The sequence below is a fragment of the Lolium rigidum genome, chromosome 6 (genome assembly GCF_022539505.1).
Source record: "Lolium rigidum isolate FL_2022 chromosome 6, APGP_CSIRO_Lrig_0.1, whole genome shotgun sequence".
In the NCBI taxonomy this organism is placed as follows: Eukaryota; Viridiplantae; Streptophyta; class Magnoliopsida; order Poales; family Poaceae; genus Lolium; species Lolium rigidum.
In genome coordinates, this window is record NC_061513.1 from 96,860,265 (window position 1) to 96,884,944 (window position 24,680).

At 39.7% G+C, this 24,680-nt stretch overlaps 1 protein-coding gene across 1 annotated transcript; it reads right to left on the minus strand.

The window, feature by feature from the left end:
* Positions 1-21,556: 21,556 nt before the first annotated feature.
* LOC124663583 (protein NUCLEAR FUSION DEFECTIVE 4-like) lies at positions 21,557-23,639 on the minus strand. Its single transcript, XM_047201270.1, has 2 exons — positions 22,442-23,639; positions 21,557-22,252 (listed from the first exon to the last, which is right to left on the minus strand). The coding sequence occupies exons 1-2, from the start codon at positions 23,575-23,577 to the stop codon at positions 21,787-21,789; spliced, it is 1,602 nt and encodes a 533-aa protein (XP_047057226.1). The 5' UTR covers positions 23,578-23,639; the 3' UTR covers positions 21,557-21,786.
* Between the last annotated feature and the right edge of the window lie 1,041 nt (positions 23,640-24,680).

Here is a 24,680-nt window from a genome sequence, read left to right on the forward strand (position 1 = left end):
GATTTAGTACAAGTGCAAATTCCATGGCCGACATAAAATTTACATAATAACAATCATATCATTGTGTAGTAGCATTGTAACATAGTTAATTTTGAAAAAAAAAAATCAAAAAAGTAATGGTTAAGATCATGTACCGAGATAATGTACAAAAATTGAAAAAATTGGTAAAAAAGATTAGTATAAGTAAATGGTAGTTGTTTATTTTAATTCACACAAGAACGAGAGAATGTATTATACCGTACACTGGCATGGGCACAAGTCCCGGTGAGTATTCGTTCTATCGTCACATTGCACACATTGTTGGGTTTTCAAGGCAGGTCGAGAGAATACTAAGGCCAGAGGAGGTCAAGACATGGTCAAGACATGATCAAAAGCTCGAAGAGATTGAGGTGTAATGATTGGAGGAGATCTAAAAGTGTGTGCACAGATCAAGACATATATCCTTGGTGTGGGGAGGGGGGTTCCATAAGCCCGAGTAGAACGCGAGTGGGCTAGAGGAGAACGCGGCGAATGAAGGCAGCATATGGAGTGGGAGAGACGAGTCGGCCCGCCGATGAGTGGAATCGCACAACGGGGTTGGAAGGCGGAGCATTGGGGAAGAGAGATAGGATTTTGATATATTTTTTATTTATATAAATGCTAACTTCTGACGAGAAGAGCATTAGGGAAGAGATAGAGGATTGACCAAGCGGAGCTCTATACAGATAATTCTTGCATTAATATGTTTTGTGATAGTCTAAGCGACATATACCTTGCAAAGGATTGAATGTTCCATGAGAGAACATAACACATTGATTTCAAGTATAATTATGTTCGAGACATTGTTGCTCAAGGTAACTCGAGGTGTCCAACATTAGTACTCATGATAATCTTGTTGATATGATGACAAAGTCAATGGTAAGTTTGATATTTGCTCAAGTTTAATTGGTATAATAACTATTTATCCCTAGTGGTCGTTTAGCGCCAAAAGTGTTGTCTTTGTCGTTTAGGGAGAAGTCTATTGTTCATGCTACAAGTTGGAACGTGTCTCAGGGTGGAGTTTTTTATTTATGATCCAAATTCATACAAATGCTAACTTTTGACGAGTGGAATGAGGCCCGTGGCTAGGAGACTTGGGATCGACATCGATCTAGGTCACCAATGTTATATGTACACGTCATGTAAGCCATTGGATGGGACAAGTTTAATCTGTGTAAATCCCAACCATTGTGTAACACACTCCCCATATTGTGAAGTTTTGTTGGTTGGTTACCACACTTATAATTGGAGGTATTTTTTCATGTTTAAATTCTGGCGTCCCTGTGATTGATTTGATCTTCTACGTTCTTTTGCTTCTCGTGACTATGACATGATTTAGGGCTACCGGCGAGCTAAAGTGTAAAAGTGCACAATGTACATACCGACCAGTTTTAATTTAATGGTAAAGATATTGCAAATGATTATACACGTTTCGATTATTTATGTACACATATCAGGTAACTCTATTGTAGATAAGGAAACATATGGTTCTAGAGCTCTTCGTGACAGTCTACTTTTAATGGGCCATGTGAGGTGTAACAGGATCGAAGTCAATCAATTCCAACTGCATGGCATGATCGACGTGATGAAAAATGGCAGGAGTTCCTTGGATCCAGTTGTTGCTATTTATGAGGAGTGTACCTTACTTGTTGTAATCTCTCTAAAGCTATATTTTCTTATTGTCTTAGGCTGGACATGTTTGATCTAGTTATTCAGAGGGTCATTTGTTAATTGTTTGGCAAGAGGAGCCCCTGATTTTGTTCTTGATGTTATGTCGGATGATGTTTCGATCATTCCCAATTAATAAAGTTGGCCATGGTGTATTTTGTTTTATTTACTTTCCTTGTCTGAGCAAATTCTAGCTACTAGCTGAGAATAACCTAATGGTGAAACAAATCATCAATCAGATTAACGGTTTAAAAGATAATTCAATTTAAAAAATTGATGTAAAAGTATTCGTTGCATGTCGTTAGCAACTCTGCTGTAAGTTTATTTGTGGGGGTGGTTCCCCTTACTAAGATAGAATAATCGAATGTACAATTACCTAATAACTATCTGTAGATAAGGAAACTCATGGACCTGAACATCTTTCGCTTTTTCCATTCGCTCTTGTTATTATAATTTATTTTCCTTATTAGTCTCGGTAAAATCTAGCTACTAGCTTCGCAATCTTTTGCCCCCTCGTTGTTTCTAACATGTACAATGTGGTGACGTCAGTATTCCTTACGTTTATCACGTCAGATTTTTACTTAGTTAGAGAAGATAGATTGAAAAAAGAGAAGGCTGCCTTTTCTTAGATAAGCAATGATCTCTTATGAAATAAGAGCTATTTTCTTCATTGTACCATTTGTTTTCCCTTAGCAACATAATTTTCTTTTAAAATTTAATGAATTCTCATTTATTGCTAGGGATGATGATAAAAAAATAAGGGAGTGCCTGGGTCACAGTCGACTGAGAACAACCCTTTGTCTCAGTCGATCAAACAGCAGACGTGTCAACGAGAATTTTCTTTGTCAACGAGACTTTTCTTTGTCTCTGTCTGGGCTTTCTTTCCTTTTCACACGTGACACCAGATATGTGGGCATGTCCTGACTTTATGTGGGCTGTCACCTGACATTTAATGTGGGCTGTCACCTGATATTAAATGTGGGCTTCTGTCTGGGCTTTTCTCACCGTGGGCTCAGTACCAACTCCAGCAGAAACCCCTCCTGCAAGTAAAGACACGAGAATCTCGTGATCAGTTCTTCCCCATTCATCGTCCTCACCAACGGAGCCATGGGGGAAAGAGAGTGGAGCAAACCCTAAGAGGAAAACAGCATCTCCCACGAAAAAAAGCCAAGAAAAAGATAGAAAGAGGAAGATCTGCTCTGTTCTCCACCTCCCTCGACAGGAATCTTGCTGAACATGGAGTATGGATCAGGATCTTACCTTGGTATGAAAAATTCTGCTCCTCCCAGATCTTCTCTGTGAAATTTCTTTTGAATCAGACAATAGCATTTTGTCAGATCAGCTCTTCCCAGGAAATGAACATCTATTCTTGTCTTACTCTGAAACTGTCCTCCATGACCAGCACTTCAGTTTCAGTTCATGATAGCTGGACGGAAAAAAAATATGAATTAGACAAGAGATTTGTCTTAGAGCAGCAAAAGCATCAGATGGCTAGTTGTTTTTTCCTTTTGTCTCCTGCTTAATGACAATGAATATGGATGTCACTGATATTTTTTAGTACAATAAGTCAGCAAATACAGTGACGACATCGGAAAAACACCTGAGCTTGTGCTTGCTATGCTGTGCCTTTGCTTGATGTTTCCTGTTTTGCCTTTGCTTGATGATCCATCATACAAGTACATGCCATCATGTCATATATATATAAAATCATTCTGTTAGTTCACATGGAATTTGTAGCAGCTTGTTAAGCATTTTGCACTAACAGTATGATCAAAAAAAATGCATGTAAAAATGAAGAGAAATTGACAAGGAAAATCTGCCAAGTCTAGTTCTACTGAAACTATGTTGGATTAGATTATATTCACTTTTTCAGTTGAATAAATAAAAATGCAAATGAATTTAAATTTACAGGCAAGGACAGATATCAAGAGGAAGCAAGAATATATGGATCATATAGTTCAGAATTAAAAGATAGAAGTCAGGTTATATTTCTTAAACTTAATGCTTGTTAGAAATTCAGAATGAAATAGTACGACCTAAATTCAATGATTACTTGTCAATGCAGGTTCCATATTACATACCTCCGACTGGGCAACCTCAAGAAAATGATCTTTCAACACGAAATTCAGAGAACATTGGTTTCATGAATCCTATTATGGGTTCTTCATCTAGTTCACAGGTAACAAAGAGAGTTAAAAAGAGTGATGAACATCTCATGCTTGTCATAAGAAAAAGCTGATGATGTTGGATTTCATACATTCTTACATTGTTACAGATAAATTTGAAATAAAATTCATATAAAGTGTGTAATAACCTACAGCACATGGTTTATGTTGGATTTCTTTCTTTGCTAGTACTGATGCTGAACATATTTTCATAATGCAGCTTGAATTCTTTGAAGGGATGCAGAATGTAGAATGTACACATGTGAGTATGCAAAAATTGATATACATATACAAAATTGGTACCTGATATGTATTTTCGTCAAATTATCCATCAATAGGTTAGGAAAGATGATACAATATGGTACAGCATGGAAAACTATGGTGCATCAGGACAAAAGCAAACAGTAAGACAGTATAAAAAATAATTTGCTTACCTTGCTGCCTTGTAGTTTCTGATGTATTGAGCAAGTATTGATAAAAAATGATATTAATATATGTACAGGCTCCTCTGCCCTCACACTTAGACCTAGAGCCTGCAAGCGTACACATGGATGAATTTGCGGTTAGTTTGGAATTTCCATGCTTTAACAAATGATACAGTACATTTTAAATAATAAAAATATTAACTGATTGAAAAAACTTTTAAAAATGCAGGTTAATTTATCACAAGGCAGTGGCATGTCATATTCTCAAATGATGCAGAGCATGGATGCAATGCATTTTTCACAGGTTAAATTCAGACAAACATTTTTAATTCCTACACTTATTCAGGAAAAATGCATGAAAAAAGAAAGGAATTGAACTGATATGTTTATTATTTCAGCAAGGTAATTGCAGTTATATGGATTTGCTAACTGGACCAATGGGAGATGAGGTAAAATTATAAAAACTTTAAAATATGACAACATAAATAAAAATATCACTGTTTCACTCATGTTGTTATGTTGTTTTCAAATTTGCAGAACAAAATGTTCATGATAACATGCAGAAGTGAATATGTCCATAATAGTGAGGAAGATTATCCTCAAAGAGACACCGACAACTGCGGAAATATGTTTGAACCAGAAGAGAATTCAGATGCTAATGGAGATAGTGCATACAAGTTCAAGGATACATGGGTCAATCCAGAGCAGTCAGATCAGATTTCAGGAAAAAGTTCATGTGATGAACAAGAATGCTCTCAGCCAGATAAACTTGACAGTACAAATGATCAAAATGCTGGCAGCGCAGATGATTTAGCAGCAGATGCAAGTGAATGTGAAGTAAGGTCAGTAGAAGAAGATGGAGGTGTACAAGAACCGTGTCGGGAAGATATAGAGATATACCTTGAGAATGAAAGTGTTAAAGCCGCTCAAACATGCAGTCAGGAGGTCCGCAGTCATCATGTACCCCATATAAATCAAGTTTTTGATACAAAAGAGGCTGCATTTGAGTTCTACAACTCATATTCAGATATTATCGGCTTTTCAGCAAAAATAGCTGGAAATTATCACTGCAGGAAGGATAATAAAGTTACTAGGTGTACTTTCAAATGCAATCGTTCTGGAAAAGTACTAGATGAGAAAACAAAAGAAGAAAGGAAGAAGAAAAAAGAAGTCAAGAGGCAGGAGACAAAGAGAAAGAAGATGCTAGAGAAAGGAGAGACTGTACCTTTGCAACCTCAGCAACCTCTGGAACCAGAAGCAGATAAACCTAAGGATCAACCTAAAAAGAGGAAAAGTAACAATGTGGAAATTACAGGTTGTCTAGCTGAAATGATTGTTACACTAAAAGGAGATAAATGGACAGTAACTAGTTTGAATATGGAACACAACCATGAGTTGAGCCCCCCCGAAGAATCCAGATTTTTGAGGTCACACAAGCACATGACAAATGAAGAAAAGCTTTTCATAAGGACATTCAATTCAGTGAAGCTTCCCACAAGAAAGATCATGGCAATCCTAACTTATTTGAGAGGTGGTTTTTCAAAGGCTGTTCCATATACCAAAAAACATGTAAGCAACTTAAGAACTGCAATGAGAAAGGAAAGCATACTCAATGACATGATGCAATCTCTTGAATATTTTAAGAAGAAGCAAACTGATGATCCAATGTTCTACTTTGATTTCAAAGTGGACAAGAAAACAAATACAGTGGAGAACATCTTCTGGTGTGATGCTACATCTAGAAGAATGTATGAGCTATATGGTGATTGTATCAGTTTCGACACAACATTCAAGACAAACAGATATAACATGCCGTTTGCTCCTTTTGTTGGAGTAACGGGACATGGCGACAACTGTCTATTTGGTTGTGCTATCCTTCAGAATGAAAGTGCCGAAACTTTTGAGTGGTTATTTCGAACTTTCTTGAAATGCATGGGTGGAAAGTGTCCGAAGACCATAATTACTAATCAAGATGCAGCTATGGCCAAAGCAATTCCTGCAGTTTTCCTAGATGCTATACACAGGAATTGCCTTTTCCATGTTGTAAAGAAAGCTGAAGAGAAACATCCTAGAAGCTTTGGAAAGATACCTAATCTACACAATGAATTCAAGGACACTATTCATTTTTCATTGACGAGTAGCGAGTTTGAATCTTCATGGCAAGAAATGATAGAGAAATATGGAGTGAGCAACCTCAAGTACTTGAAAACTATGTGGGAGAATAGGGCGAAGTTTGTACTCGTATTCTTCAAGAATAACTTCTTCCCCTTCATTCACAGAGTACAGCCTAGGAGTGAAGGCACCAATGCTATTTTCAAAGACAATGTTTGCTCTACATACGAGTGTCGACAGACTTCTTGAGTGAGTATGACAAGATTGCAGAAAATATAGAAGAAAATGAGAAACATGAAGATTCCATCACTAGGACAACAACACCTAGCTATTGGTGTGGAAATGATATGGAAGTGCATGCTGGAAAAAAGTACAATCGCAAGATATTTTACAGGTTTCGAAGCAGCTGAAATTTATCGCTTATCTACATGTTCAAGAGGTTGAGCCAAACAAAAAATATGAAGTGTTCAAATCTGGCCTGGCTGCAGCTAGAGATTACAGGACAAGGAGATACTTAGTTATTGTTGATTTAACAAGTGATGATTTCAATTGCATTTGTTCCAAGTTCAACAAGGATGGAATTTTATGTTCTCATGTTCTCAAGGTTCTTGTCCATCTAAACATTGTGCACATTCCAGATAAGTATTTCATTGCTAGATGGATGCCTAGAGAGAAGAAACATATAAGGGATTTGAGATACAATGTACCTTTGGAGATGACTGGAGAGTGCAGCCAAATGAGATTCAATGTGCTATCCAAAGTTTGCATCAATATAGCATCTGATGGATCAAAAAGTAATGAGAAATATTTGTTTGTCACTCAAGAGGTTAAGAAGATTGCAGAGAAACTAGATGCAATGACATTAGCTGAGGACAAAGCAAAAGAAGTTGATCCAAAAGAGAAAAGTAAGGAGCAAGTTGTCGAAACTGAATATGGTTACTTAAACGACCCCAAGGTTGTAAAGTCCAAGGGGAGGCCAACTGTTTTGGGAAAGAACAAGTTAGACAGAAGATACATGACATTTGCAGAAGAGTTTTTGGGCAAGCAACAGATTACATGCAGCCACTGTGGGTCACATTACCATAACATTCAAACATGTCAAAGTTTACACTTGGATGAGTCATTGTTTGCAAACAACAAGAAAGCGAAAAAAAAACCCTAGAGGTACATACTATGTGCATGAAGAATATTGTTTAGTCATGTTGTATTTATTTGTACTTTTCTTACCTAGTTGTCAATTCATTATATTTTAGGGAAGAAAAAGACTACAGATGAAACTAGCAAGATGACGAAGAAGGCAAAAGAGAAGTGATAGAAGACTTACATCAGACAGGATGAGTGCTCTGCATGGTGTAGTGTTTTGCTGCAAAATTCAGATTTTGAAAAAAAGGAAGAGTTAGAATAAGTGATATAAGTTGTAATAAAATAGATATTTGAACTATGTTTGATTTGAATTGATAATTGTAATATTTACCTCGTGTTTATTTTCCCAGAATTTTTGCTTGCTTGTACAAAAACTAATATCTGCAAAATAAAGTATGCTATGTCTACTTTATGGTGAATGATATGCATACTGTAAAATCTTGATCTTGTGCTTGTCTTTTTTGAACAAGGGCAGTTAAAACTAGATTGGCAAATTGCAAAAATACGAAAATTTTAATACTTGGATGTGTCACTTAACAATGAAAAAGAAGCATATATACAAACATATATAATTACATATAACGAAAACTCTACATATATAATATCAAACATATATACCACATCAACCATCCAACTTAACTCTGCAACAAGATGCAACTGGAAAAACGAACGATTGTTCGAATCTCTAGATATCAATCTGTAGACAGACACAAAAACTAGAACAGAAACAGATTGTCCACTGAGACTAACTGTTATCTTCCATTTGGCTCCCAAAATCTAACTTTGACGCAAAACTCTGTTTACACAAAAGCAAAACCAAACTTTGAACTACTAATGCTTTTTTCTTTCATATCTACAAGACACAGGAGCACTTGACTTATTTGATCACCCCATTCTTGCATATTTTCCATGAACCTGCGGAAAAAGAAAGCCACATGAATCAAGTTATTGCACTTGAAAAAATAAAAATAGTACACAAGATTACAGTGAACTGTCGAAAAGATTTATTGAACTATCAGCTACATCACATATGCAAGACATTGTAACAAATATGAAAAATGAAGTTTAAACAAATAATTAGGCACATTATATCTTACATGTGGTTTAAAGGTCATGACAGCTTCTTGAATTTCATGCATCTCGTTGTGTTCACAGAACATCATGTCATTTGCTAATTGAATTCGATAATTTGGCATATCTTTGTACGAGAATTTGCCCATCAAACTAGTTCTTGGCTTGAAGAGTTCAATACTTTTCATCAAATGTAGGCCACAGTATTTGCTGAAAAAGTCAGATTATAGTCAGGAAAAGATACAGAAATTAAAGATTCAGTAATTAAAGACAATCAGAAAAAAGAACTTTAAGTTTCTGGAAAAAAATTTACCCATTGTTTTGCTTCGGTACAGGTGGGTATATAACTTCAAAATTTTGGAAGTCAATTTCTTTCAATCGGCATTCATTCCAAGTTCTTTCAAAGTTCATAATCTGTTAAATAAAAAACAGGGTAAAAAATGATACAAATAATCATTAGACATAATGGGAGTTAACACCAAAAAGCTTGCTACTGAATATGACAGTAAAAAGACATTTAACAATTCAGAGTTTCTGCAGTACATTGTCATATATGAAAGATGAAAAAGCAAGCTGTTCCACAGTAAAAAAAGGAGGGAATGAGCATTGGCAAGTTTCGTTTGCACTAATGATCTGTAAGTGGTATGTTTAGTAAGAAGTAGACAAATGATATTCCACACAATTGTTAAAACCACAAAAGTTAAGAGTGGCTTGCTTGATTTTTGGTGTTAAAATCAACAGAGTTAAAAAAAACAACAAGAAGTATGTTTCATAAGCTAAAAAAATAGAATCAAGGCTAGTTCTAGTAAAAAATGTACTTCCTCGCGCTGCCTATCCTAGCTAGTTCTCTCTCTGTCTCTGAACTGAAACGGATGAGGAAGACAAGCAGTACAAATGAAGGAATTTATGAGACACGAACAACTCTCTCTTCTTCTTCAGCGCGAGCTCTAACTCGTGGTGTTCTAATGGAGATATGACCGCAAGCTCACGCTATCACCACTAGTAAATATTAGCGCACACACAAACGCACTAACTATTCACGCTCCCAGACGCCTCAACTCATGTCCATGACCGCATGCTGACATGATCACCATGGTCTACTTGTATTCCCATGACGTGCTCTTTTCCCACCTATCTCGCTAACTAACCTAATAAACTTGAAACACCGCATGCACACACCCCAAAAACACACAGTAGCCACTCTCAGACATGGCTTAACAACACAAAAAAATAATGAAGCAGGTATACATCAAAAAGAAGATAATGCTACTAAGACTGGCCACACAAATAATATTAGATCATAAAAAGACAAACTGACAACCTAGATTTCATTAAGATAAATAGAAATGAATTTTATAGTATACCATTCTGTTATCAACTTCTTGGTGTAAATCTGAATCCTTGTCAAATAGGGAGTCCATAAAGATGAATTTTTTGTCCCTTATGTCGACAGTGAAAAGGAACGAGTGAAAGTTGAACAGGGATGGGAAGTGTAGCTATTGAAACAAAGAAAGTGGTGTTGTTAGAAAAAAAAGAACATGAAAAATATATATGAAAAAGGTTTAAAACTAGAAGAAAATTAAATCATGAAATATTTTTAAAAAATACCGAATCTGTCAAGTGTAGTTTCCTTGCTTTTCCAGCACCTTCAAAAGCTTTAATTGCTTGATCTTTCATATATAATCTTCTTGATTCATTCTCCCATTTTTCAAGAAAATATTCCTATTTAAAGTAATAATTCGAACATGACAAGAAAATATCAGTCAGGACTAAAAACGGACAAAGATGTACACATCCAGTGTAGTTACTGCAACAAACAGGACATAAAATTAGAAGTAAAAATTACTTACACTTTATGTATGGAAGAATGTGTGTCTATTAGAGTTCTTTGGATGGTTAGACAAGAATAGAATACGACAATACAAGTTTATGACCCAAGCCTCAATTGTTCCTCCTGGTTTTAAAGAATTCCCGAATGTATCAAGGCTGACCTTGCAGTTACCAATTTGTATTGCCTTCTTACTGTTTAAGATAGTTAGACAGAAACATATAAGCAAAAATTGAAAAACTGTTGAAGAACAAACAAATATACTAAAAATAAGGTTGGAAAAAATTAAATTGATAGTACTTACTGCTTGAATCCATCCATATTTGCTAGACGGACAATTGCCTGATAGTATTTTTTCTGGTCTTCATCTTGTTCATAACTGGATATGTTGACATCGTAAGGAGATGAAACATATCTGCTAGGCATTACTATACGCCTTGGTGGCAATATTGATGAGGAGCTAGCTTGTGATTTCTACTTAGAGAAGTTGTTGCTGTCATACATTGCATCAATGTCTTCAGATGTATTTGTTCGAATTGGGCTGAGTCGATGTTGTCCAATGTAAACATCGTCAGAACTATCATGGGAGTTCATTATTTGGCTGCCTCTGTTTTCCCGAATAAACACAACCTCTGGTGATTCTTGTGAGCTCTGGTTTTGTAACAAATAACAGGATTAATTCTAGTATACAATAAGCATATAGAAGAAAAATATAATAAGGCCAAATTTACAAAAATACAGATAAAAAGAAAGCCAAATTTGAAAACAGATAAAACTTACTATTGATATTATTTCATTGGTTGCATTCCTAGCTGGGGAATTGGGAGAAGGAGATGTCCTCTGTGGAGATGTCCTCTGTGGAGATGTCCTCTGTGGAGATGTCCTTGTTCCAAATGAATCAATCTTTTGAGGAGAAGGAGGTTGAAAAGCATGTACTGAGGCTTCAGGTGGTTGCAATTCTTCTTCATTTATACAGAAAGACTTCCTTTCTGCTAACTTTCTCATATATTCATGTCTAAGCACCTAAAAAATAAAAATAAATCCATGTTATATAGCTTAGATACAGATAAAAAGAAAGTCATAGTTGATTATAAAAATAGAAAAGAGAAAAATTTATAAAAAATTTACCTGTCCTCTTGGACTTGCAAGCCAACTTTCTTCGAGAGATAATGACGGTCTACCATCGTCAATCTATTATAGACAAAATACAAAGTTAGAAAATAGGCATTTGCATATATGTCAAAAATAGAAATGGCAAAGGCATAAACAAAACATGCAATCAAAAATGCAAGTCATGTTTCTCGATGAAATTGTCCAATACATCTCGAGTTACACATTTCTTCGAGAAAGATACAACACATGGATGAGTACCACTTATCTAACAGTTCTGGGGTTGAGATATATCTGGACATGACTTGTGAGAACCCTATCTTTAGTTGCATGTTTCTCGATGAAGAATGTGCAAGCCATGTCGAGTTGCACATTTCTTTGAGAAACATGCAACTCCTGGTGGGTAAGTTACACGTATCTCGAGAAAAATGTGCAACCAAGAAGAAAAGATACACCTCATTTTATAAAAAGTAGACACTAGTTGCACATTTCACGAAGAAATGTGCAAGTGGACATTAGTTGCTACAGTTATTATAGATATGACTCTTCGACAAAATTTCTAACACGTTTTAATTGCGCATTTCTTGAAGAAAAGTGCAAATGGACATGACTTGTGAGAACCGCGTGAGTACTTGCATGTTTCTCGATGAAGAATGTGCAAGCCTTGTCGAGTTGCACATTTCTTCAAGAAACATGCAACTCCGGGTGGGTAAGTTACACGTATCTCGAGAAAAAGGTGCAACCAAGAAAGAAAAGATAGACCTCATTTTAAAAAAGTAGACACTAGTTGCACATTTCTCGAAGAAATGTGCAAGACATGACTTATGACAACCACGTGAGTAGTTGCATGTTTCTCGATGAAGAATGTGCAAGCCATGTCGAGTTGCACATTTCTTCAAGAAACATGCAACTCCGGGTGGGTAAGTTACACGTATCTCGAGAAAAAAGGTGCAACCAAGAAGAAAAGATACACCTCATTTTATAAAAAGTAGACACTAGTTGCACATTTCTCAAAGAAATGTGCAAGTGGACATTAGTTGCTATAGTTATACTAGATATGACTCTTAGACAAAATATCTAACACGTTTTAATTGCGCATTTCTTGAAGAAAAGTGCAAATGGACATGACTTGTGAGAACCCCGTATTTAATTGCATGTATCTAGACGAAGAATGTGCAAGCCTTGCCGAGTTGCACATTTCTTCGAGAAACATGCAACTCCGGATGGGGTAAGTTACACGTATCTCGAGAAAAAAGGTGCAACCAAGAAGAAAAGATACACCTCATTTTATAAAAAGTAGACACTAGTTGCACATTTCACAAAGAAATGTGCAAGTGGACATTAGTTGCTATAGTTATTATAGATATGACTCTTCGACAAAATTTCTAACACGTTTTAATTGCGCATTTCTTGAAGAAAAGTGCAAATGGACATGACTTGTGAGAACCCCGTATTTAGTTGCATGTTTCTCGACCAAAAGGTGCAACCCATGAAAGAGTTGCACATTTCTTTGAGAAACATGCAACTCCGGGTGGGGTAAGTTACACGTATCTCGAGAAAAAAGGTGCAACCAAGAAGAAAAGATACACCTCATTTTATAAAAAGTAGACACTAGTTGCACATTTCACAAAGAAATGTGCAAGTGGACATTAGTTGCTATAGTTATTATAGATATGACTCTTCGACAAAATTTCTAACACGTTTTAATTGCGCATTTCTTGAAGAAAAGTGCAAATGGACATGACTTGTGAGAACCCCGTATTTAGTTGCATGTTTCTCGACCAAAAAGGTGCAACCCATGAAATAGTTCCACATTTCTTTGAGAAACATGCAACTCCGGATGGGGTAAGTTACACGTATCTCGAGAAAAAGGTGCAACCAAGAACAAAAGATACAACTCATTTAAAAAAAGTAGACACTAGTTGCACATTTCTCGAAGAAATTTGCAAGTGGACATTAGTTGCTATAGTTATTATAGATATGACTCTTAGACAAAATTTCTAACATGTTTTAATTGCGCATTTCTTGAAGAAAAGTGCAAATGGATATGACTTGTGAGAACCCCCGTATTTAGTTGCATGTTTCTCGACCAAAAGGTGCAACCCATGAAGAGTTGCACATTTCTTTGAGAAACATGCAACCCCGTGTGAGAAACTAGTTGCGTATTTTTCGAAGAAAAAAATGTTGAGTTGCACATTTCTTCAAGAAACATGCAACCCCTAGAGTGAGTTGTGTGTACCTCTGCCAAAAATGCAACCCAAGAAAGATGCATTTCATTTGGTAAAATCTAGACACTAGATGCACAAATTCTTACAGAAAAGAAAATGTGCAAACCATATTAGAAAATGTGCAACCCCCTGATGAAAATCAGTACACAGTAGCTGAAAAATTCCTTCAGAAAAAAAGACAGTAGTTGCATGTTTCTTATGTTTAGTAGCAGAAATGTTCAATAAAACAAATGCTACGCTTGTTCTAGTTGCACATTTGTTCAGCAGAAAAATGTAGGTAGTGTATACTGTGTTTGAAAACAAAATTAGAACAGAAAAAAACAGATATGATACCTCAAAATCATCGGCACCGATCTTCTCAAATCCATCATAATCATAACTGGAGTAACTTTGAATCCTTGATTCCGAACTTAATTTTGGAGTTGTTGTTGTTGTAGATAATATGTTGTAAATATTTCTGCCTGATGATAATTGGTTTTCAGAATTATGTGTTCTTTGACCACATTGAATTGAACTGCTCTTGCAACCAGATGAGTTCTCTATCAATGTTGGTGAGTTCTCTTTTCCTATTTAAAAAACAAATAATTAAAAGTTAGATAGAATAAATTTTGGAATATTGTGATCAAATTCAAACAAGTATATAGGACAAAAATCAATCAAATACTTTCTTGCTTGGAGAAGTGGGAGAAACTTCATGCTAGTTCTTACCCATGTTATTGATTCCTGAAAACATTGCATGAAGCTTCTGTGGAGTGGTAAAATGTGAGTTGATAGGTTTTTCCGTTTCTTTCTTCTTGTCTGATAAGTCATGATCTGTATAAATTGGACAAAAACATGTAAAAAAGATAAACTAATCAGTCTATAGTAGCAGAAAAAAAAACCTGGGTGGAAAAAGCAATGGTTTGGCAGATGAAAAATACCTCTGGATGTGTGAGCATCACAATTTAAAACTACAGCTTCTTTTTCATTGTTCAACATGTGGTCCAAGCTTGCGCTACAACCGTATGATTGTTCGGCAAGAAATTTTTCTTTCCTTTCATCCTTAAGATAAAAGAAACAATCAAAATAAAAATAGGAACATAAAAAAGAATGATCCAGAAAAAGACCTAAAAAAGAAATGTTCTTCTTACATTTATGTCGTGTTGTGGTAGCTCTCTGTCTTTTATTTGAAGGTTACACAATGCACTATTGACATAGTGCATAGGTTCATCATGAGTTTTGACAAAAATTGCAGGCTCTACAAGTCGTGCAATTATCTGTAATGATATTATTTAGAAAAAGGAGAATATATTTTAAAAAATAGCTGGATGAATGAAAATATTTGAAAAATAGACATATAGTGGTACATAAGTTAAATAACCTGCTCTGTTGATGCAATCATTTGATCTTTTTTATGTTGGTTGCTCTCTTGTAGTTGTTCTTGGTGATGCTTGTTGTTATTAATTGCATTTACTGAATTGTTGGATTGTTGGCTGCCAGAACATCTAATTGAGTTCCCTGTCATAAAAAACATACATGATTAGTCATAAAAAATCAATAATTAAAATGAAAAAAGACTTATCTATCAGACTAAAAAATAAATAAGGTGAAATCAATGTACAAAATAAACAAACCTTGGTTTCCTTCCAGGTTTTTGCTTGTATCAGTTGAGGGCAATTTCAAAGTGTCGCCAGACTCCCGATTAGTACTGACTGATATGTTTTCATCTTGTGAAGAGCAATTCACTTTCTCTGTGCTTTGGGAAGATAAGCAGTTATTTTGTACTAGGCATTGTAGTACATTTATGAGCAGACTTTGCACTTTGGAAGAAATTGAGTGTGTTTCATTAACAGCGAAGTCTTCAAACATTGAGGAGATACTGTCTTTAACCTTCTTCGAAAATAGACAACAGAGAAAATGTATGTGCGTCAAAAAACATATGAATTAACTAAAAAGAACATGACAGAGAGGACTGGAAGAAAAAAGGAACAAAAAAGTAAGTAACCTTATCACTCAAAGCGCACTGCTGAAAAGAATCGAGAGACAATCTGAAACTCTCAATAGAGAAGCCACCGTTAGCAAGCAGATGTACCGATGTAGCTTGTCCATAGCATGTATCCTTAATATCCTTGATCTGTTTGAACAAAATAGAGAAGATAAATAATAGGTTAATTTACTGTCCAGAAGCAATAAATGAAGATCATCTTTGCAGACAAAACAAAGATGACCACACAAAAAAGAAAATGAAGTATCTCACAGTATAGAAACAATTACTTACTTCCAGCTTGCCATAAAAGTTGTCGTCATCCATGTCCAACTTGATATATTCTTTGATCATATCTCCTTTCCACACTGATATTCTTGGGAGGGTAGAATGGATTTGGACTGATCCAAAGTCTAAGAAATCAAGATAGCGAACCTGAAGAAGGCAAACTTACATATGTTACAAAAAAGTAAAAGAAGAATTGAAAAATGAAGAAATTAAATATAAAAAAGTACAAGTACAAGATAAGATACTAACCGCAATATAGTAGTTGCATACAGCTAAGGTTGATGTAGAGTTCTGGTACTTCTTGATATACCATAAATTCCACTCTTGAAATAATTTAGCCCAATTGTAGCTCTTGATGTTTTCAATGTTGACAAGGGCACCAAGATAAGCTGTGCTAGGTTTTGTACTTGAGGTTGGACAGTAAAAGGATGAAAGAGCTACAATTATGAAGCACCTTAAGAACTCAAACTTCTCTTGCCCTTTCTTAATCTTGTCGCGGAAGAACTTGATGGTTGGCATTTCTGATAATCCAAATAATTGCAGAAATTCAGCTGTTGTTATCTTGGACTCATTAGGGACAGGAACTCCTATAGCTGGAACACCAAGGACATGGGCAAATGATTCTGAAGTGATAGGAATAAATTTGTGCTGAAAAGCAAATCCTTCATTCTTTATGTCGACATGATCTGCTAGCCATTGAACAAAAGACCATGGCACAGTACCACTAGTGAGATCTAGTATTGATCCAAAATCTATGTCCCTTAGATACTGCTTCTGGTTTTCATCCAAATCTTGCATTTTCTGAACCAGAGAACTGACATTGTATCTACTTTTAGCTGATACAACATCTTTGTCAACAAGATGTCTTCCTTGCCTTCTATCTCGAACAATTTTCTAATATAACAAAACAGGACAGAAAAAAACTATGAGTTCAAATGGTCTAGATGAAACTAAAAGAGAAGAAATGCACTGTGATGAAAAAAGGTTAAGTATATATTGAGAACTCACCGTTCTCTTTTGTTTCTGAATGTTACTAGGTCTGCGTTTACGTTTCAGACTTCTTTTTATCTGAACAAACGTGCACTAACATGATCAAAATATATCACTTTTCCATCAATTAAACATCAACCGACAAAAGTATCCATACTTACAATTGAACTAACTGCCCCTAGGACAATGGTTTCTTCTTCGGAATTACATCAATCCTGAGTATAAAAAAGAATAGACTGTCATGAGTATACAAAGGTTAAGTATATAAACAAAAGGCAGATACAGAAAAAGAATAAAAAGAAGGATATTCTTACCTCCTCACTACTGTCAGAGTTATTGTGTTTCTGCGGAAAATCTCTGTCGTTCATGTTGATGACACTAAGCACTTGTTCCGGAAATTTTTCCATTGGTCTAGTCAAAAAATGAAAAGATAAAAATGCAACTTAGGGCACAGTCCTCAAAGAGGGACAAAAGAATAACACAGCACAACATATGCTAGTTCTCTACTCCTGGAAAACACTACTGTAAAAAGGTGTGAAGCTGCTATCTACATGTTGTCCTACAACTTCTTATCAGACAACATGTTCATTGGCATATTACTTGACGACAAAAAATCATGTATACCGAAACATTTCATATGATGCATATAACATGTTCAAGGAAAGCCATACATAATTGCTAGTATAAAAATTTGGTGTAAAGCAGTAGTACACATTCAACAAGATGTCGCCTTGACGATCATTATGTACTTCTAGAGTTGGCTCAGATGGTTATGCTTTGCTCACACATACGTATGAAAAACCACCTCAATAGCTAACAAAAACTGTACATTGGTAGTGAAAAAGCAAAAACATGATATAGGCAGGCGACAGTAAATTGAAACAGGACAGTATCAGTTTTTCGGGCACTGCATTTTGTTGCTTGTACTGAGTTATGAGCTTGAAATCATTGCTTTATTATTTACGGAAATGAACAGTTCATGGTTTCGAATATAGGTTTGGAGCACATGATCTCCCAACAAGTGGGGTTTTTGAAGTGGAACCAAAATGCTGCCCTGGCTATGTCTACAGAAGGTCGATATGGATGGGCAGAATTTCGCTCGTTCATCGAGACTCTCGCGGGGAAGTACAGTGGCAATACATATCATTTGATTTCATAGAACTGCAACCATTTTGCACAGTAAAGTGTAGACAGCATGCATGCATCTGAGCACATTCTATTGTCACCAACTAAATGCAAGGAAGTTAACAGGATGGCAGAAACAAACTGAATTCATAATCTAATGCACTAATGCACTCATCAGAACAACAGATAAAGTTTAGAGCGCAAGAGTAAAAACATACCTCATGGTAAAACAGTAAATGCATCATAAATAAATGCATACATACACAAAAGAAAAGCATCATAAAATAGTGACACTTGAACAGAAAGCACTAAAATCTCCCAAAAAGTGTCTACTGGTAAACAGGAGGCGATTACATGGATTTAATAAGTTGCAGGTAAAACAACAGGCAACTAAAATGGACATGACTTACTGAAGCAAATAATTACTAGACAGGAGCATGATATATAGTGAGTTGCTCAGTATAGCAGGTAAACAAAGAGGCAACTAAACACACCATGGACAAGCATCAAACTCAAATCAAATCAGGATCATAGGGGGGGCGTAGCACCTGCTCATCACCCCTTGTCTCCGTCCCTGACCAACAATGCAACAACACTAGCCTATCTCCACATCTCCCTACACTGCAACTTAGCTCAAATCAAACACTAAAACGGCGCACATGATTTGAATCATACAACCCTAACACACGAGGCATTCAAAAATCGCCGGATAAACACGAAGACATACAAGCTACAAAAGCAAAATTAAGAACACACAACACAAATTCGTAACATAACACTGCAGAAATAGGAGAATAGGATAGCTGATTCGAGAAAAACCTGCTGAAATCGGGTCTGCTAGTGAGGATCGGGGACGACGCGCGAGCTCCACGACCGCCTTGAGATCTACTATAATCGCACGCTGAGGACGACGACGGAGGCGAGCTCGCCGACCGCCTTGAAACCTCCGCTTCAGGGAGGAACTCTCCAAGCCTCGGCGACGACGACGGCGGCGGCGAACTCGCCGACCACCTTGCGAACTCGTTCCCCTCTCCCCTTCTGTTGAAATGAAACGGTGACAACGACAAACGGATAGATAAGCCGAAAAGACAAGTCCCACAAAATAAACGGGTAACGGGTAACGGGCAACCCGGCAAAGAACATGATAAAATGGACAAACCGGGCGCACGAATCTCAAAGATGATCGAACGGCTGAAAAAATCGACTGAGACCTGGACTTTTCTCAGGCGACTGAGAAATAGCAAATCCGAATAAATAATGCATTGTACCACTTATATTTAGCATCTTTTCTATATGACGTGAACTACTAAAATAATGAACGCATTTCTACCATTATTGTACATGTCCTTAGAACTCCGTCACGAATCGGATATTTCAAAGAACTGGACACTTCAAGAAGAATGAGTAGTCCAGCGCGCGCTCGAGGTTCACATTCATTGCATCCTGAGCGAATGCCGCAGATATTTTTTCGTTAGCTGATGACATGCTTTCAGCAGCAAACATTACCGAATCTGATCCGACCATTAGCGAGCAAGCAACAACAAGAGACGCGCGACTATAATCATGGCGCCCACAAACTGAGATGTCCAGCTAAACAGCACACGACGGATTGCAAATCTGCACTTAGAAACGGGCCGAAAAAGAGCGCGCACTTTCACTTCGTCTCCTACCTTTCGCTCCTTTTTTGCCGGGCGTTGCGCTAGCCTTCGTGCAGGCCATGTGCACTCACAGGACAAATTTCATGGCCTTTGCGTATGGAGCTGCCTCCTCAACAACCACCGCCATTACCATCCACCATCTACCACAATAACTACGCTCCACCAAGCATCATTCCTTCTCCCATGCGAGCTTGAAGCCTTGAACCATATATACTGTAGCAGCGAGCTGCCGCAGAACACGAAAGGGGTGCAGGAGGTTTGGCTTAACTTGAGCCTGCCGATCGGCTTGCTCTCTAATGGAAGAGACCCGGTGGAAAAAATTTAGAGAGGCTAAAAATATTTATTTTTAGGGTGTAACAATTTTTCAGTCGATAGAGAACTAACTTCACTTCGTTCTCAATCAAATAATGTTATCAAATTTTAGTTGCAACTCATAACTAGCACGCATCACGATGCAAGTCAAGTGTGTAAAGCTTCACTAAGTAAGAAGTAGCTGAGAACTAGCAAAATCCCATATTTTCATTACTGTGTCGCTAATTTAGTTTTTTTGTAGGTCCAATGCCACATGGAATCGCAAGATCTATCTAGTTAAACCAAAACCCAATCTAATAAAGAAACCAGCCAATTATATTTAGAACTTTTCAGCTATCTAAGATATTTTTTAACGAAAAAGAGGGAGGCCCCTCCAACGTGGATCGATCAGTGTCATTGTATGTTGTGACAGGATTTCTCAAGTCCATGTCAGTTTTCAAGCTGAAGAGGAGTGATCGGACGCGCGCTGGACCTGGACGTCGATCACCGACGACGTGGGGGAGGTGCTGCGCCCTCACGCGCCAGTGCGGCCAGCCAACCACATATAAACCCTTAAATGCATAATGCATTAGCTCACCAGCTTAAAGATTGTAGGAGGGGTAGCAGAGTGATGGCTCTGCAAGCTTTCGGCGAATAAATGGCGTCTGCCCATCCAAAGTACACGGGGAGGATGGAACTGAACTTTGCGTTTATCATTGAGCTTGAACAGCATGCGAGAGGACCACGAGGCCGATGTTGGATCGACCAACCTGCTTGTGCATCCTTTAATGGCGGCATCTGCCTCCTCACATGCACATCCTCATGCGTGTCCTGGTAGGAAAACAGGGACGCTGTTGTCGGAAGGGATGGGTCGATGTAAATAAGACGGGAGCTGTGTGTTCTGCTGCTCGGGTAAATGCGGCAATGAGCAGTGCATCGTCTGGTTAAGATCCTGAAAGACAGGTGGTGTGATGAACTTGGTCATGTCCACAAGGTCACTAGACTGTCATTGGGGCCACATTTTAGATTTTTCTGTTTTGAATTTGAATCTCGGCATTTCTGTACTGGGGTAGTACCAGACTCTATCGCTCGTAACAAATACTTTGCTAAATTGTTATGGGCAGTTATTGGAATTGAATGGTCCGCTAGGTAGAAGAAGGTTTTACTCTCCATCTCTCGTACATGTACGGACCTACCAATCAGAAATTCAAAATAGCCTAACAGATCCTTCTGTACACGTATAGCTAGCAGCCTGCCTGCCGGTGCTCCACAATCAATTTGAAAGCAGCTGTTTGCAGAATTTAGCCCATACAAGTCTAAACAGATCCTTCATCGTCACTTTCACGCCCTAATTGCTACTAATGGCAGCTCATCCGCGTAAGTATACTTGTACCACTGTACACCAACCTCCCAACATCAGTACCGCTCGTGGTCCTAAACCAGAAAATGAAGAGATGAGGAAGCACGAACCAAGATGAAAACCTGATTTTCTTCTTCAATCACTCTTTATATGCATAATATATGCAGCGAAAAGGTGATCAACCTGCACAATATCTACTCAGTCGTCCACCCTGATCTCTGTCTGTATCCCCCATGGGATCAGTCAAGAACCAAAAAAGAAAACAAAAGCTACACTGCATCGAGGCAGATCGACGCGTCGTGTGTGATGATCTGATCACTAAGTTAAAATCATGGGCCTTGTATTAAGCCCTCTGTCTAGCGCCTAGCAAGTTAGCTAACCTCACCGGCAGCCTCCCGGCGAAGCTGCGCGACCGCACGTAGAGCACGACGCAGAGCAGCGTCCCGACCACGCAGGTGGCGCCCCAGATGGTGAAGGTCTCCCGGTAGCAGCTGGCGCCGGAGCAGGTGGCGCCCCCGCGCGCGGCGGCCTCGCGCTGGTACAGGAACGCCGCGAAGTAGCCGAAGCAGAGGGAGCCGACGGGGATGTTGGACACCAGGATGTTGTGGTTGACGCCGAAGTTCTTGCTGCCGAACAGCTCGCTCGTTGCCGACACGGCCACCGACGTGATCGCCCCCGTGCACGTCCCGATGATGGCGGTGCTCGCGTACAGGAAGAAGTTTTCAGGGTTCAGCAGCAGGAAGAAGGCGCCGGCCATGGGCGCCATCAACGATGCCATGGACGCAGTTCTTGATATGGAGTGGCCGCTTCTGCACAAACGAACAAAATTCAGTTAGCACCTGCTGCCGGGAAACATGTCGAGTTGCTTTGACAAAAGCAGAGTAGTATCTAACAAGCTGGTAGTTAAAAGCTCCCCATTTAGAAGGACCGCAAGATCTTCAACGAACGAATCAAACAAATATTTTAAGAGGTGTGTGTGGAAAGAATGATTTGCTTACTTTGCAGAGTAGTAGTCCATGAAAGAGGGAAGGAGGCGACCGAAGAATCCAAACGAAGACGACAGGGAGACCAGAGTTGAAGTCTGCTCGAGACCTCGCGACTCGGCGATCTGCCCCAGATTGTTCAAGAAGACGAGACCCAGGGTGCCACTGAACATGTAGCTGAAGAAGTAGAGCCAGAAGTCCGGCTTCTTGAGCAGCTGCAGTCCCCCGACCTCCTCCTGGGGCATCTCCGCCGCCACGGTCTCTTCCTCCTTGGTGGTTATGGCGTCCGTCATCTCGATGACAACCACGGCGTCGTCGCTGCCGAGATCGTGGATCCTGTTCTCCCGCTTGGCCTCCAGTATCTTGTTCATGCTCTCCCGGACCCTGAGAGCGACCGGGATGAGCACGGGAATGGCCAGCAGCACGCTGAGGCTGACCATGTGCTCGCTCGACGACAGCCCGCTGGCTGTAGACCCGATGCTGCCGACGACGGCGCACGCGCCGGTGGCGAGCGTGATGGCGAACATGACGAGCAATGCAGTGTCGGTGGTCGACATCGACTCGCCCTTGAGGTCGAAGAGCCTGAGGGTGGGCGCCACAGCCACGGTGACGATCATCGGCACGACGGCATTGAGGAGCAGGTACGCCTTGGCTTTGGAGTCGGCCAGGCGGGGCATGGTCTCAGCGAGGCTGGTGTAGACCTTGGCGCTGAGGCCGAGGTAGCTGGTGGCGAGGCTGACGGCGACGCGGCTCCTGGACCCGAAGTTGCCGATGCAGAGGAGGTAGCAGACGGTGTTGATCCAGCAGATGCCGTTCCCGGCGAGGGCGGTGAGTAGGAAGAGGTGCCAGAACCGGAGCCCGGCGCTGTCGAGGAAGAGGTACTGCACGCCGTAGCCAACGAGGCCGAAGGCGGCGCCGACGAAGGCGACGAGCCAGAGCGGCACGTGCAGCGCGGCGACGCCCGAGAACCAGCCGAAGAGCTTGCCGGCGTCGGAGGCGAAGGCCAGGAAGTTGAGCTGCACCTGGGAGATGCCCTTGAGCTCCTTGAGCTGCGACGAGTAGACGGGGAAGTCGGCGTTGGGGCCGTTGATGGTCTGCAGCCAGATGCTGCCCACGAGGCTCACCCAGTGGGCCGAGGAAGGAGAAGACATAATGGCCTCTGTCGTCCCGTCCGTCGTCCGGGGTGGTGGTGGTGGTGGTGGACTGGTGGTGGTGGCACTTGAGCTATAATGGCCTCTGTCGTTGCTAGGTATTTATGCACCGCGCGCCGATGGTAAACTAACCGGCGACTAACTTGTCCGACTCGGATGGTTGTGGCTGTAAATCGCCGGAAAATAAATCTCCGGCTCCAACGTGGCTTAGTAGATATGTGGCGTGCCGCCAGCCAGTATAGGAATCGGACACAACAGTGGCAGGAGTGTATCTGTACTCTGTAGCGTTACTGTCAGCTGAGATCTGAATTCAGGTTTCCTTTCAGAATTCAGACCGCGGCCGGTTGCTTGCAGGACTTCCCGGCTCCAGCTGCCGCGGCATGACACATGTTGCCGTTCATTGCCGATCTTCCGAGGAAGACATTAATGATCGGTGACCTTCTATGGCTGTACCGATCGAGCTCCTGGCCCTGGTTACTCGGAGCCGGCTACGGTTTGCCCGGCAGCCACGACGGACGAACTAGGCAGGCGGCTTTCCTTCATCAACCAGTCCAACTCTCATGGACGTCACGACGATCTGCCGGAAACTAAAGCCAAGCTGAACACTACGATCGGCCAAGAACGATTCCTCCGATCGGCGGCGACATCGTTCGTCAGCGAAAACTTGAAGCTCCCAAATCGTGTGGCGCTGTTTTGCTTATGCGGGCTGGCTTCTTCGCCTGAAGCAATGATTCATATATACTTAAGGCACAATACTTGGCATGTAATTCGAATAATACTTGGAAACCAGAACCGAACTCGAAACCAAATTCTTAGTTTTCCCTGTATCTTCAGAAGAGGTAATCCAACTCCGGTTCAGTTCCGAGAATGAATCGAATCCAGTTTCGAGATATGGAAAGGTGGCGGTGGCGACAGAGGATGTGTTAAGTTTCACCTGACAGACAGAGGAAGACCAATATCTCAGAGATTCAGCGCGGCGTCGACGCGAAAGCCTTTCCCGCCACTCGGATCGATCTCAGCCCCAGTACATTGAACCACCGGGAGTGTGGTCTGAATCCATGGCGCGTCGTCTCCCGGCGGTCGCGCTCAAGCCACTTTCACCA